At 37.0% G+C, this 14774-nt stretch overlaps 1 protein-coding gene across 2 annotated transcripts in view; it reads right to left on the reverse strand.

Moving 5' to 3' along the window:
- The window catches only part of ROBO1 (roundabout guidance receptor 1), a 1146492-nt gene that overhangs the window by 10999 nt on the left and 1120719 nt on the right, over positions 1-14774 (reverse strand). For both annotated transcript variants that reach the window (XM_041735102.1, XM_041735103.1), the window contains 2 exons: positions 9045-9451; positions 5917-6069 (listed from right to left, as the gene is read on the reverse strand). In XM_041735102.1, the coding sequence (XP_041591036.1) occupies positions 5917-6069; positions 9045-9451 (560 nt within the window). The remainder of the gene's footprint in view (positions 1-5916; positions 6070-9044; positions 9452-14774) is intronic.

Consider the following 14774-nt stretch of genomic DNA (forward strand, 5'->3'; position numbering starts at 1 on the left):
TTTCAAATCCTCAATATTGATAATGTGGAGATAATCAGTTTGAATATTTTTCTATAGATCACTCCAGAAATTATTTATACACACAAATTAGACCTGCTAAGTTGCATAATTCCAGGAAGCATCATTCACATCAGGGACTATATAAAATGGCCACCCCTAGGGTTGTATAGTGCTGTCTGCCCACCCCTATGTGGGTGTATGATAAAAAGTACCACACACAAAATATGCAGTCTGCCTTTCTTATTGACATAGGTGGAATTGCATTTTTTTTTTTACCTAACTGTGCAGTTGCTTACATTTCCCTATATGTATGTACATATAGCTCTGTCTCTTTTTTTTTAAAGTTTGTATAATGCTCTATCTTATGAATATATTATTATTTATTTAGCCAATCCTTACAGAAGAATATTTAGGTTGTTTCCATATAGTTTACTATTACTAACAATGTTCCACTGACTATCATTAACATGTACCAGCACGAGAAATTCTTGTATATTAAAATCATGTCTCAGGAATTTTTTTTGTTAAGGATTTTATTTATTTATTTGAGAGAAAAAGAGAGAGCACAGGGGAGGGACAGAGGGAGAGAGAATCTAAAAAAGACTCTGTGCTCAGTGCGGAGCCTGATGTGGGGCTTGATCCCACCACCTAGGGATCATGGTCTGAGCTGAAACCAAAGGTCAGACACTGAACCAAATGAGCCGCCTAAGGGTCCCATGTCTTAGAAATTCTTAACATAAGAGCCAATAAGGATTCTAGGAAATACCAGTTTTAATCTAGTGTTTCTCATTCTTACATACTTTTTAAAAAGAATTAATCATTATTGTCCCATACGTAGATGTTAGTCTTTTTTAAACTAATTTCCTTTTGACATTATATGCTAAAACTAAGACATCAAAATTGATCATACTGGTCTTTGGAAAAAGAGGGCTTGATGTACCATCTTCCTACCAGCTATTTTATTAGGACTCCATTATTACAAGTAATCCAACTTCTACTTGCATTTTTTTTTTGCTGTTGTTAGTTCTAATGGCTCATCATGCTCTAGTTTCATATAAATAGCCTCTAAACATTACCTAAATTGGTGGCCAAAGTACAGACAATGACATTAATTTTCTACTGATTCTACAAAATCAAAATTTTTTTTTTGCCTTACACCATATACTACCCTTGTCACTGTGTCTGGTTTTCCTCTTTACTACTACCTTAATGGACTTTGAAAAAAAAACAAACAAAAAAAAAACCAGGGAGGCCTGGGTGGCTCAGTGGTTGAGTGCCTCCCTTTGGCCCAGACCATGATCCTGAGGTCCCAGGATCGAGTCCAACATCGGGCTTCCTGCATGGAGCCTGCTTCTCTCTCTGCCTGTGTTTCTGCCTCTCTGTGTCTCTCATGAATAAATAAATAAAATGTTTTAAAAAAACAATACTTAAAAAAAGGTATTATCATGAGAGTCCTCCTTTATCTGCTACTTATTTAACTGTAAAGAGTCAAAAACCACACTGTACTGAGTGGCTTAAAGCCAAGTGACCCAAGGCAGAGCAGTTCTAAGTTCAGACTAAGCCTGGGACTGGCAAAAAAGGAGAAAAATCAAATTCAGATCATACCTGGCAGCAAATTGGAGTGAGTGCCTGCAGGCTCTTTTCTGCACTATCTCCTTGCTACAGATTTAAACTCCAAATTGCAAACACAGATTATCAAGCAGGCAGAAAGTAACTGCCACTATCACCAAATCATAAAATGTCTGGGTTCATCAGGTACTGAAGCTGATGATTACCACTATTATAAGAGCATACAAAATCTTAGGAATCTGACTCTTGAGACAAAATCTATTACCAGGTGCTCTATAACACAGGTAGGAGAAGAGAACCCAATGGTAATTAGAAGAGTTCTAACCTCCTAGATATAATTGCTTCTGTAACTAATGGATGATGAGAGGCAAATGCTTGTAGGTTTTATTTCTCATACAGATGGGTTAACAATTTTTTTAGGTATTATAAGATAAGTGCTGAGTCAGAGTAGAGATCATTATAGTATGAACAATTCTGTATTTCACAGAGTGATAAACAGTACTTTTCACTCAGTATATATCAATAATAGCTCAAACTGGATTTAACAAATAGAATCATGGATTCATATATGTATAGACACCTTATATCATCTTATAAACATCACTCTTTATACAATATATCCCAAATTCCAGTATAATGTATATCAAGTAAAATGTAAGAGCATGTGTATGCAGATATTTCTGCCAGCATTAACTCAGTATGGAGATCCAGTACTCTATTTACTTACTTAGCTGCTTAAAGTCCCAAGACCTTATAATTAATGATAAATCAAGTCAAAATAACATCATTGCAAAGAGGGTGGTGAATTTATAATTTATGAAAAGTAGGGCTGGAGAAATAATGTAGATTTGGTTTTTAAATCAAGTATGTAAATGCATCGAAAGGGTTGAAAAGAGGGGGTGGGAAGAATCTATTAGAAGGTCCTAGAAATGCACTTATGCTTGGCTTTAACTCACTAAGACTCCCTCTAATAAATATTCATATATTTTAATCCTACCCTTCATCTGGGTTAGACTTGTAAGCACAAATATGAGATAAATAAATAGATTCGGCCTGTCAACTGTGACTACAGCACACAGTGCTCCGCTGAGCCTGGAGGACTCCCTAAGTCTCACTGAGGCCGAGGATTTACCGACAGAACAAGGTATGGTCACAGTGCCCTATGGGCTGAACTTTGTCTCTCAAAGTTCATATGCTAAAATCCCAACCCCCCTGCATCTCAGAATGAGATGGGATTTCGAGACAGGGTCTTTAAAGAGGTAATTACAGTAAATTGAGTCCTACAGTAAATTGGGCCTTAATACAATCTACCTGGTTTCCTTATATGAAGGGGAGATTAGGAGACATACATAGATTGGAGAAAGACCAAGTAAATGACCCAGGAGACTACGTACATCTACAAGCCAAGGAGAGAGGCCTTAGAAGAAATCAACTCTGTCAACACCTTGATCTTGGACTTCTAGCCTCCAGAGCTTCGAGAAAATAGATTTCTAATATTTTGGCCATCTAGTTTATACTGCACTGTTAGGTCAGCCCTAGAAAACTAATACAGCTACTGACTGACAAGGCTCATCACAAACCACTCCTCATCAGATCAGACTAGCTGTTCTTTATTAGCCTTCTTTATATAGCTCACAAAAAGCAAAATACAGAAGCTGAACAAAATTTGCAAAGTAAAGACACTACAAACTCAAGACTGATATACTATATTCTGAAATTAGTTCACAAAGGAAGTCTATTGATAATAATCAAACTCGTCCATTATAGTTAACCTTTTAATCATTATATAGCAAAAATCAAAGAAAAAACTCTTCATGTCTTACTATTATGTTTAATTTACATTTTAACAGTTCATAGCTCTTTAAATTCTTTCCTCTTCTCTCTTCTTTCTCTTTATAAATTGTACAAATTGTGTCTGCCACTGAGTTTCTTCATGAAATGGTCTATGAATTGTTTTTCAAAAAATGTAGTATAGTATTTTGAGAAAATAATTTCAGTGGAAATGACCCAATGTTCCCACGTCTTAACCACTGCTATCAAGAATGTGTGCATTTCTCTTATTTTGATGCATAGAGAAGTATTTGCATTTACTTGATTTTACCTAATCAATATGCATTCCCAGATATGTATAAAATAATACATATTTTGGTATTTTTTTAATCAAATCAGAATGTGTCCAGAATTATACTGAAGACTTTTTTGTATGATAAACATAACCAAAAGACAGATGGTTATCAAAATGCTGAAAGGAAGTTAAAATTTTTAAAATAACTTTAGTCATATCTCCATTTTGCCTATTTTTATGGCTTCGTGAAAATAATTATTGGCTTCTACATTACATTATATCTTGTAATAATTTTGCATAATCACTTTTGTGAAATAAGCAATGAAAAATCCAAATAGTATTTCAAATTAATTTTTGGCTTTAACTATTTCAGTAGATTTCTTTGGTATTTCTAAAATTGACTTGAAAAAATAACTTTGGTGTTTCATCACCCGTTTTAATAGTTAATATGCAGGGATTAGTTAGAATTTAATTTTTTTTTAAATTTTTATTTATCTATGATAGTCATAGAGAGAGAGAGAGAGGCAGAGGCATAGGCAGAGGGAGAAGCAGGCTCCTTGCACCGGGAGCCCGATGTGGGATTCGATCCCGGGTCTCCAGGATCACGCCCTGGGCCAAAGGCAGGCGCCAAACTGCTGCGCCACCCAGGGATCCCTAGAATTTAATTATTAAATACACTGAACAAAGTATTATAGAATGTGGTGCAGTAAATAGAGATTACGATTTTCAAGCATAGCACAATTTATACCTGTGATACCATGTCCTTTAACTTGGCATATTTACATTATTTAAAGCACTTTGGAGAAGCATCACTCAGTGCGAGAAGTCTCTCAAGACAAGTATAAATAAGAGTGGGAAAGAGCTACACCGATCTTTAGGCCAGATTTTCTCTTTTCTGTATTCAACCTAGATGTGTTTACATGGAGGTTTGATGTTTGACCCATTTTTCAGTTAGGAGCACTCTCTTCGAGATAATAAAAACTGATAGGACAGCTATAAAACTTGTAAAATGCCATTGCAGGGTCCCATAAATGTAAAACTGCCGATGGAGTTTGGGGATTTACACCTAGTGTTTGTCCCTTCACAGAAGCAAACATGCACAAAGCCACTGTAATAACCCTTCAAAATCAGATAATATTCTGACAGCTTAGTTTCACTGACAAAAGAGTCCTGGGCAGAAGCCAGGAGGCCCAGGTGCGCTGCGTCATGCCAGTATTTAATGCAGTCTAATATCAGATGGATGCAAGTGAGAGAAAATACTCTGAATAAAGTACAGATAATAGCATGGACAGCCACTCATGGCAAAATTACTTGTGCTCATCATGCTGTGAGCTTTGTATTAAATTTTTCTGTCAAGTGGCAGGAATCACAGGGAGAAGTGCCTCAGAAAACCCTCCTTGTAACCTTGGATAAGGATCTATAATATTAGGCTTTCATATGATAATGGCAAATGATGCCCTTTTTGAAAAATTGCTGACTGGTAATGAAAGTCCTAATCAGATTGTGGTTGGAGAGGACCAGAAGGTGAGGGACAATGTCTGTGACACCCTTCTTCCCCCACCCCTTTAGCAAATTTAGCAAACTTGACAAGATGGGTGAGTCTATGAGAAATTTATCTTACATGAATTTCCAACAAAGCCCTTGGGGTTGTTTATAAAACGAGAAGGTGGCGGTTTAATAAATGCTGGGCCACCTGAGGCACTTTCATTAAAGGCCTTCTCTAGACAACATCACAATGTTTGCATTATTCTCCTGTGCTCCCTTGAGAATACAAGCATTCCCTTTTCAGTGAGAGTCGATATTGTATGTGAAGGCATGAAGGAAGACGATTTGCTTTGCCTTCCGGTGCAGAGAATAACAGTAACACCACTACAGTTAGAATGAATATTCAAGCAAATGTATTATCTTCTCTTTGAATGCAAAATTCCAAAAGGAGACAAAAAAAGAAGACACTCTGGAAGGTTTATCTGTGAATGGGATGCAGGTGAATTGTCTGTCATTCCTTCAACTACAGTAATGTCTATGTGCTTGCAACAACAAAATAACCTTTTAAAAATATTAAAAATATACACTTTTTAGTTTCTTAAATAACCATCTTATTAGAAGTACCGAAGATGCTTGACAAGATATGAAAGTTGATCTTTGCTCTAAGTAATAGGAGGCTTACTGTTAATGAATTTTTAATGTAATTTCTAATGCCAGTGGATGCATTGTCTAGTCATAGAGCGCCAGGGTAAATAGGCGAGATTCATAGATGTTTTTATGCGTTTCAATGGACTTACCATCTGTGTAGACTTCTCTGCGCAGATGTCCTGGCTGGTGTTTTTGCTTCTTGGCTGGTCTGGCCTTCTGCATTACAGCAGCACTCATGTTGCTATCTGTAGAGACAGGACTTGTGGGTCGAGGGCACTGGGATGCATGAAAATGTCGGCGGCCTGAGTGAAAATAAAAATTCAGAGCCAAACTCATCAATGAATTTTAATTATAACATTAAATAATTAAAAGAAAACATTAGAACTAGAGGCATCCCTAATTTCCTAAAAATAGCTTTAAATAAACTATTCTAGCAAATAATAGGATTTTTGTCATTCTGCCTGACACACCCACTGGAAAAAAAATGCTGAAAGCTTTTTCCAGCTCTTTTTCTTTCTTAACCACAGTATTTTTATTCTGTTAAAGTTCTTGACATCACTTGTTAAGGAAAAACAACCCAATTACTTTTGCATCTAACTTCACTAGAATGTTGTTTGTAAACAAAATTATTGATTAGATTTTTGCACTATCTATTCAATATATGTTGTTTTTTTTCAAGGGAATTGCCAGTCCTTAAGAAATTCAGGCTCTAAAAATGAACAGTACTAACTATGCCCCTTATTTAAATTAAATATATTTTTATGCTATTCTTTGAAGGCAGACACCTAATATCTTAATATATGCTGAGGCATTTACTCTTCAGGAGGCCTGAAAGCTAGCTAACATATTTAGACCCATCCACAATTACTTATACCCCTTTCCTTTCACTAGATGTTTACTTGCTAATTCTGGTTAAAGAGACTCCTCCAGAGACTTCTACCTTTTTTGGTGGTAGCAGAGGAAATTTGGGTTTTTCATTTTGGAGGGACGATATTTGCAGGTACCAGTGATAACTGACTGAGCTAATTAGACACGGTACATCTCAGAGCTCTCCAATTTTCTGTCTGTCTTACAGACATGTTGTATTACAAGGGCACAAAATACTTAACATAATGGCAAGGGAATTCCTGACCCTTTACTTGACTTTCATTATTTTGGTTTCTAGAAATTCCAGATACACAAAGCTGGAACTTTTGGTTGTACTGTTAGAAACTTCCAACAGAACTACACAACATGTCTTTTGGCTATAAACAGGAGAAGACATATACGGTGGAATCAAAATATTCAAAAATGCTAACTGAAGCATATTAAATAATATACATTAACACGGCCAAGTGAGAAGCAATTTGACTGGATTATTCATTCATATTAACTTCAAGTCGTATGATCAGCAGCACCCTTTCTCGAGAAGAACATTTTAATAGGCAGAGGCCAATGCATGTTTAGTTTGTTATAATTATGAGCCAAACGAAAACGAGAAATGCCATTAAATTACAATACAATAAAATATTAAACCAAACTCTCCTTAGCCATGATGGAGACTATTACAATTAAAGTTACATATCCATGAAAAGAGAGAATGAGGGTTGAGACCGAGAACATTATTCATTCTATTGTGTAATGCCATCTACCGTTCATATACCCTGAGGCATAAGGTCGTTTACAGATGAATTTTCAACATTATTTCTATGTTTTGTTGATTTAATGAACTGAAACACACCCTTAATGTAACCTGAAAGCAGTAGTTTGAGATGCTTAATTTCACTTTCTTATTTTTTTGATGATTAAAAAATAAGGAGAAATTAAAGCTATGTACACAGTTGGACATTAAGAAAGGTAGGTTTGGATGGTTATTTTGTTACATTCAGTAGCTACTGAGGGGAAAAAAAGGAACTTGGTTGAATTTCATTAAATATCGGCCTAGCCAAAATAAATATTTGTTCTACAATAAAAGGTCGAGGGCTATTAGACTTCTTTTTTCCTATAAAGTGTTCTTGATAAATAACATACAGAAATAACCTTATTTTCTCTGAATACATTCTACAAATGATAAAAAATAATAACCAATCCAGGATCTGAAGAGAATAGGGAAAAGTACTAATGTGATAGTTATTAAACTAAGAAAAATAAAACACCAAAACAAGATAGCAACTACTGATATGTTGTGATAGTCTTTAATTTCTCAGAAATACATGTTTTGTTGGCCACATTATTTTACTCCACTATATGTATTCTTTTGGTTATCAGAAATACACACATACACACAATGTATATATGAATGTATGATATGTATACACGTGTATATATTCCATCCCACAGAAATCAATGTCATGTTGACTTAAAATTGTTTCCTTTTTCATACTATTTACTCTTTAACAAGGTTGGGAATAGGCGATAAATAAAAGTGGGTTCAAACATAAGAGCAGAGGATTGCCTGGGTGGCTCAGTAGATTGTCTGCCTTGGGCTTGGGTTGTGATCCTGGGATCAAATCCCGCATCCTCAGCGGGGAGCCTGTTTCTCCCTCTGCTCCTCCCGCCACATATGCTCTCTCTCAAATAAATAAATGAAATCTTAAAAAAAAAAAAAACCCAAAGCATAAGAATACATGTATGAAAACAGGGCATTGGTAATGAAAAGGGAAAATGAAAACAATATATACGCATTTTCAAATTATTAGATTAAAAATGTTTACTTTAAATATGAGGCATCTATGCTTGAAAATGTATGCATATTACACACATCTTTCTATCTTCCTAATTAAATTAACATTTTCATTCAGAGGGCATGAAGAAAATGGGGGTTAAGGAGAAATAGCTCATTTTCCAATGGTTGAGTATTGGAATATTTATTTCTCTTAGAGAATTTCTAATTAAATAGGATAAGAAAACTATCACAATGAATTTTATCTTGGTTACTTTCTATGTCTTAAAAAATCATATAACACAAACCTCACTGGACTATAGGCATACCTAAAGAAACTGTACACATATCTGCTATAACTTTCGTAAAAAAACGAAGACTTCCCAAGGAGCTTCACTCACATCACACAGGATTTATTAACTAAAAATAAACTAGAAGATTTGAAAAGCCATGTCCAGAAAAAGGGAATAACTACACTATGTCATATGCTTGGACTCTGGATTCCTCAGGCAGCAATAGAAGACAGTTAATAATAGCTGCATTTCACCCTGGACAAGAGATCCGAGGTGACAATCATCAACTGATATATACACATGGAGTCTTCTTTTCCAGCTTGGCAACAAGTACACAACTTACCAGCAGCATCCTGCATCTGACGACGTGCCACTTTAAGTCCAGCATATTCTGCAGCTGCTGCCACTGCCTGGGCAAAATCAGCATCGGTGAAGAAGGAGCCATCAGAAGAACTCACACTGGAGCGTCCACTGGAAATGTTGTCCTCCTCTGAGGCTGAGCCCCAGCCATTGATCATGGACCCAGTGACAGAGCTTTCAAGGTCCCCCACACTGGAGGCAGGGGTCTGCTCAAGGCCACGTAACAAAAGCCGTCTGGTCTGCATCTTGGCCACTTCCATGTCTGCTTCATCTTCTTCCTCTTCTGGTGCATCTGTATCCATATCTGAGACAAGAGGTCCTGAAATGTAGCCATAGGTATGTGGTGGGGAAATCGGTCTTGGTGGTGGAGGAGGACTCACAGGCTGCCGTCTGCAGGAAGATGGATCAACAGGTTTGGCTCAGCTCATTAGTAGGACACATATAAAATGCGTTAACCAAGAAATTCACGAATACACTGATTTGATCTTTGCCTCTGTGCAGCTAATTTAACCAAGCTGGGCTTAGCTACCTATAAGTCTCCTTATGTTTTATCATTTGGATTATATTCAATTAAAAAAGGAGCAGTAATATATACTTTGGAAACATATGCCTATGTACTGTCTTAAAGCTTACCGAATATGAACAATAGATTATTATTATCAAAGACAACAGATACCAGTTCTGGAACAGATGCTCCATAAACACTTTTTTTTTCTCTTTATGTCATTTCCACCCTTACCATTCCAAGCAAATGGACTCATTCATGGTGACTACAGAGAGCAGAATTTCATAAGATGGAACAATGATATATTCAGCATATGACACAGTTTCCTTTGGATTTTATTCTATTAAAATAAAAGGCTATGGGAGTCAAGCATTTTTTCTCTGAATTATTCCCCAAAGGTTATTAGCTATTTCGAAGCCTATCACTTTTACTATTGTTCCACCTATCTGTTAAATAAAATGCTTACAGGTATTTTCCTGGTTATCTTGAAATTAATTAAGGACCACAGCTGAGGACATTGTGAGTCGTATTCTGCAGTGGAAGTTCACAGTTACCATTAACTACTTCCAATTATCTCTCTACAGATCTAGAGGATTACAAGGGCCAACAGCAGTCCTACTACTGTCTGACACTGTAACCCACAGTGAGTATAAGATGACGAAGAGAGTGTTTTGACTTCTGTGTAAAGTGAGGTTTGTGGAAAGAAGTTATTCCCATGGTGGGAGAATGCCAAGAGCATTTTCCTATTTTAGGAAAGTGTCTGACAAAAAGGAAGATATACAGTGATTTCTAGTTGAAGGACCGCTCTGTCAGTGACCTGATCAACAGTCCCAATGCCTCTCTAAGCAAGATTAAAGAGATGATATAGGAGGAATGTCATTTGGAAGAGTCCTAACAATACCTCTTGAAATTCCGTGCCTTTGAGACGTAAGGAGGATAGATTCTACACAAGCCTGCCAACCTGAGGGCAGCACTAGATGGTAGTGAGATCAGGTTCTGGTGTCAGCTGGTCACCTCCATGGTTTAGGAGGCTAGGAAAAGCTACAGCATGAATGCCATTGACTGGTAATCCACCTGAAGATGTGGTTAAATTGTTCAAGGACTACAAATGCTTAGAGATGCTGCCAAGGACTGACTGCCAGCCCATCTCCCTCACCATCCTTATAATACTCACAGAGCAACATGAGACAGAAGAGTCATTGAGGCTCCCCAAGGAGAAGCCTGGATCCTCATCTAGCTTGCCATGCCTTAGCACTTAGGAAAATGCACCCGGAAGAGGGAAGAGGACAAAAGTGGTTAAGAGCAGGGAATGCCCTCTTACTTCATGCCACCATAGCCACAGGCAGGGACAATCTGCAAAGGATGTCTGGAAGTACACTATTTTAGTTTTAAAATGAAAAGAATTGGAATTTATGAAACAAAACAAGTAATTAAAGGGGGAAAAAGTTTCAATATTATTTTTTTAAATTTATTTATTATAGTCATACACACACAGAGAGAGAGAGGCAGAGACACAGGCAGAGGGAGAAGCAGGCTCCATGCACCGGGAGCCCGACATGGGATTCAATCCCGGGTCTCCAGGATCGCGCCCTGGGCCAAAGGCAGGCACCAAACCGCTGCGCCACCCGGGGATCCCCCGGGGGGAAAAAAGTTTCAAAAAGAAAAAGACAAGTATAGAGAACAAACTAATGGTTACCAGTGAGGAGGTGAGGGGAGGATGGGTGATGGGGATTAAGGAGTGCATTTGTGATGAGCATCAGGTGTTGAGTCACTATATTGTACACCCAAAACTCATATTGCACTGTATGTTAACTATATTGGAATTAGAATAAAAAATTATTAGGATTGAGCCTTAAATTAAAAGAAAGCATACAAACACAACCATAGAGAATCTGGTCAAAATCTAACTAAGGGACCTGCCATAGAGAAGAAGAGGGAAGTTCGATATAGCAATAGAGTTTTGAGGGTGAGATGCCAGTAGCTCAAAGAAAGAAGTTTTGTGTTTTTTAATTCAGTGAATTGAGACCTTTCCATAAACACATTTTGTTAACACAAATAGAAAGCATTAAAAATAAATAATTATTAAAATGCTATAACTAATTTATTGTGCACCTACTTTGTAATTAAGTATATTTTACAATGTGAAAACTCATTTGATTCTTACAGCAGCTTTCCAAAGTACTGCTTGTATTATCATTCTGCAGATGAAGATACTGAAATTCAGAGAAATTAAGGACCCTGACAAAGTTGCCACAATTAGTAGGTATCAAATGTAGAATTTATTTATTTATTCATTCATTCATTCATTCATTCATTCATTCATGAGAGAGAGAGAGAGAGCCAGAGACACAGGCAGAGGGAGAAGTAGGCTCTATGCAGGGAGTCTGACGTGGGACTCCATCCCAGAACTCCAGGATCACTCCCTGGGCTGAAGGCAGCGCTAAACTGCTGAGCCACCTGGGCTCCCCACAAATGTAGAATTTAATCACACATTTCATTTCCCAGGTCATGACCTTTCTTCTAGGAATGGTGTTATTACATACACACATGCACATACTCACATATATATGTACTCACATATATACGTGTACACATGCATAAAACGTACTGTAATAATTTATACACATACATACATATATATACCCACAGTTCTTTATTTTATTTTATTTTTTTTAATTTTTATTTATTTATGATAGTCACAGAGAGAGAGAGAGAGGTAGAGACACAGGCAGAGGGAGAAGCAGGCTCCATGCACCGGGAGCCCGATGTGGGATTCGATCCCGGGTCTCCAGGATCGCGCCCTGGGCCAAAGGCAGGCGCCAAACCGCTGCACCACCCAGGGATCCCCCCACAGTTCTTTAATATAACATGCTATTTTTTATTTCTGGATGTTTTCTAATGTGTCTGTGTGTGGCAAAAGAAGAAATATGAAGAATATGCCAAAGCTGAAGTTATTTAAGAGATTAAAATGCAAAATTGTTTCAATATGGAGTGTGTAATACACATAGGAGGAAAACCTTTGTTTAATTTGGATTGGAATAAAATACCACACTTAAAAGTCAATTTATAGTCTTTGTCAGCAGGCACATCCAAAATACCACAAGAAACTTCTTTTTTTATGCACACGTAAGATTTTCTACCACAAAGGGGACTATTCTGACCATCAATAAAGGGATGTAGAGCAGCCAACTTCACTATGAAAGGAAGCCAGCATTGTTGTATTTGGATAATTCACATTCTGTAGAACAAAACATCTTCATGTTAAACAAGGACTGGTTTTTAACTACTATCACCCTGTGCAAATGCTGAGGAAAGAGAGAAAAATTATTCAAACCATCTGTAAATAAGGCTAGCCCAGGGAATGTGTGATAAACATGTACAGTTTGAAATATGTAATATATTCTATTTGAAAACAAAAAGCTATTTCAAGATGCTGCACTCAAGTGGGACTTGCCACAAACGAACCTCAACCCTCTAGATTTTTCTCCCTGAGGGGTTTCAACATCTTCTGAAATAATGTACAAGTATACAACTGCAAATCACAACACTCTAGGCTCCTGCAAAAATGATGTCTTCATAAATACATTCAAGAGAAGACAGGAACAATGCCATTAATTTATGAAAGCAGGTATTTGTATGGTTCACCACATACCATTTGCCAGACAAAAGACAAAGGGGAACAATGTATACCTTAGAGATTTCTTCTGAAACCAGTATAGCTTCAGTACTCTGTATACTTAACCATCATCTGGTTTGTAAACAGACAAGGTATTTCATTTTCCTTGCTTTTTACTGTCTTTTCTTTCCAAGTGTACCATATTCAGTTTGTCTGTATTTATAAAACATCATTAATTTCCTATCCCATACATGAAAATTACTTTCACTTTTCAAGAAGTTTTTGCTAAATGTCAACTGTAGGAAACTCAATAGTACCAGACACTTTTTGAAACAATATATGCAAATAGGTTTAATTATATCATTTTCACAGTTATTGTTCAAAGAGAAGAAGGATTCCTGTTACATTGGTCACCTAGTTTATCTAGTTTTAAACAAAAAGAGAATATCTAGAAGCTCATTAGAAAGCCAAAACTTCAATATCCATATTAAAGCAAGTCTAAAATGTTTAATATTGCAGATATATAATAGTTTTAGCTCAGTATTTTCTTATTAATATAAACCACAGTGTTTATTTATGCCCTTAATCAGTAAACACAACAGTAAAAAAAGTATTCATTTTTTACACATTTACTCTGCCCCTATTATGGTGAGATACCTAGGCTCTGAGACCAAAGGATCACAAGCAAAAATGAGCTTGAGGAATGCTTTATACTTAAAGTCATAAAAGGATTTGATTTGAAGGCACACATAATAAAGCTAAATATGTATCAGGCCATGGCAGAGTATATTTTGCAAAGATGTCCATGATAATATCTCCCATCCCAAAGCTCTTCTGGGATAAGAACTTGCCACTCTCCCATCTAGAGAGGGAGTTTAGTTTTATACGAATCTCAGTGGACCCCGTGACTGCTCTGACCAACAGAATGTGGCTAAAAGGTCACTGTGTCAGTTCTGAATTGTAGCTCTTAACTGTCCTAGAAACTTCCTCTTACTGTCTTCCTGGAAACCTACTGCCATGTAAGAAGTGCCACTACCCTATAACCCCCATGTTATGAGAAACCTGGGCATTGAAGAGACCCTAGAGGAGGACACTCAATGTGGAGACAGAGAAGCCACAGAGTATTGAGATATTAGACACATGAGTAAAGAAACTAATGTGAGAGTAAATCTTCCAAATGAACTAAACTAGATGTGGGTCAGAGATTAACTGCCCAGGTGAATCCTTTTCGAAATCGCAATTCATGGAACTGTGATTAAAAGAAAATGGTTGTTTTAGGTAACTGTTTAAAGTAGTTTGTTGGGGGACGCCTGGGTGGCTCAGTGGTTGAGCGCTTGCCTTCAACCCAGGGAGTGATCCTGGAGACCCGGGATCAAGTCCCACGTCGGGCTCCCTGCATGGAGCCTGCTTCTCCCTCTGCCTGTGCCTCTACCTCTCTCTGTGTATGTCTCTCATGAATAAATAAATAAAATCTTAAAAAAAAAAAAAGTAGTTTGTTGGGCAGCCATAGAAAGAGGAGATCAAGTATGATGTTAGAAATTTAGTTAAATAGATTTGTTCCTTGCCTGAAGGGACTTATATAATCCAGTAAA

This window comes from Vulpes lagopus, chromosome 20, assembly GCF_018345385.1.
Source record: "Vulpes lagopus strain Blue_001 chromosome 20, ASM1834538v1, whole genome shotgun sequence".
Lineage (NCBI taxonomy): Eukaryota > Metazoa > Chordata > Mammalia > Carnivora > Canidae > Vulpes > Vulpes lagopus.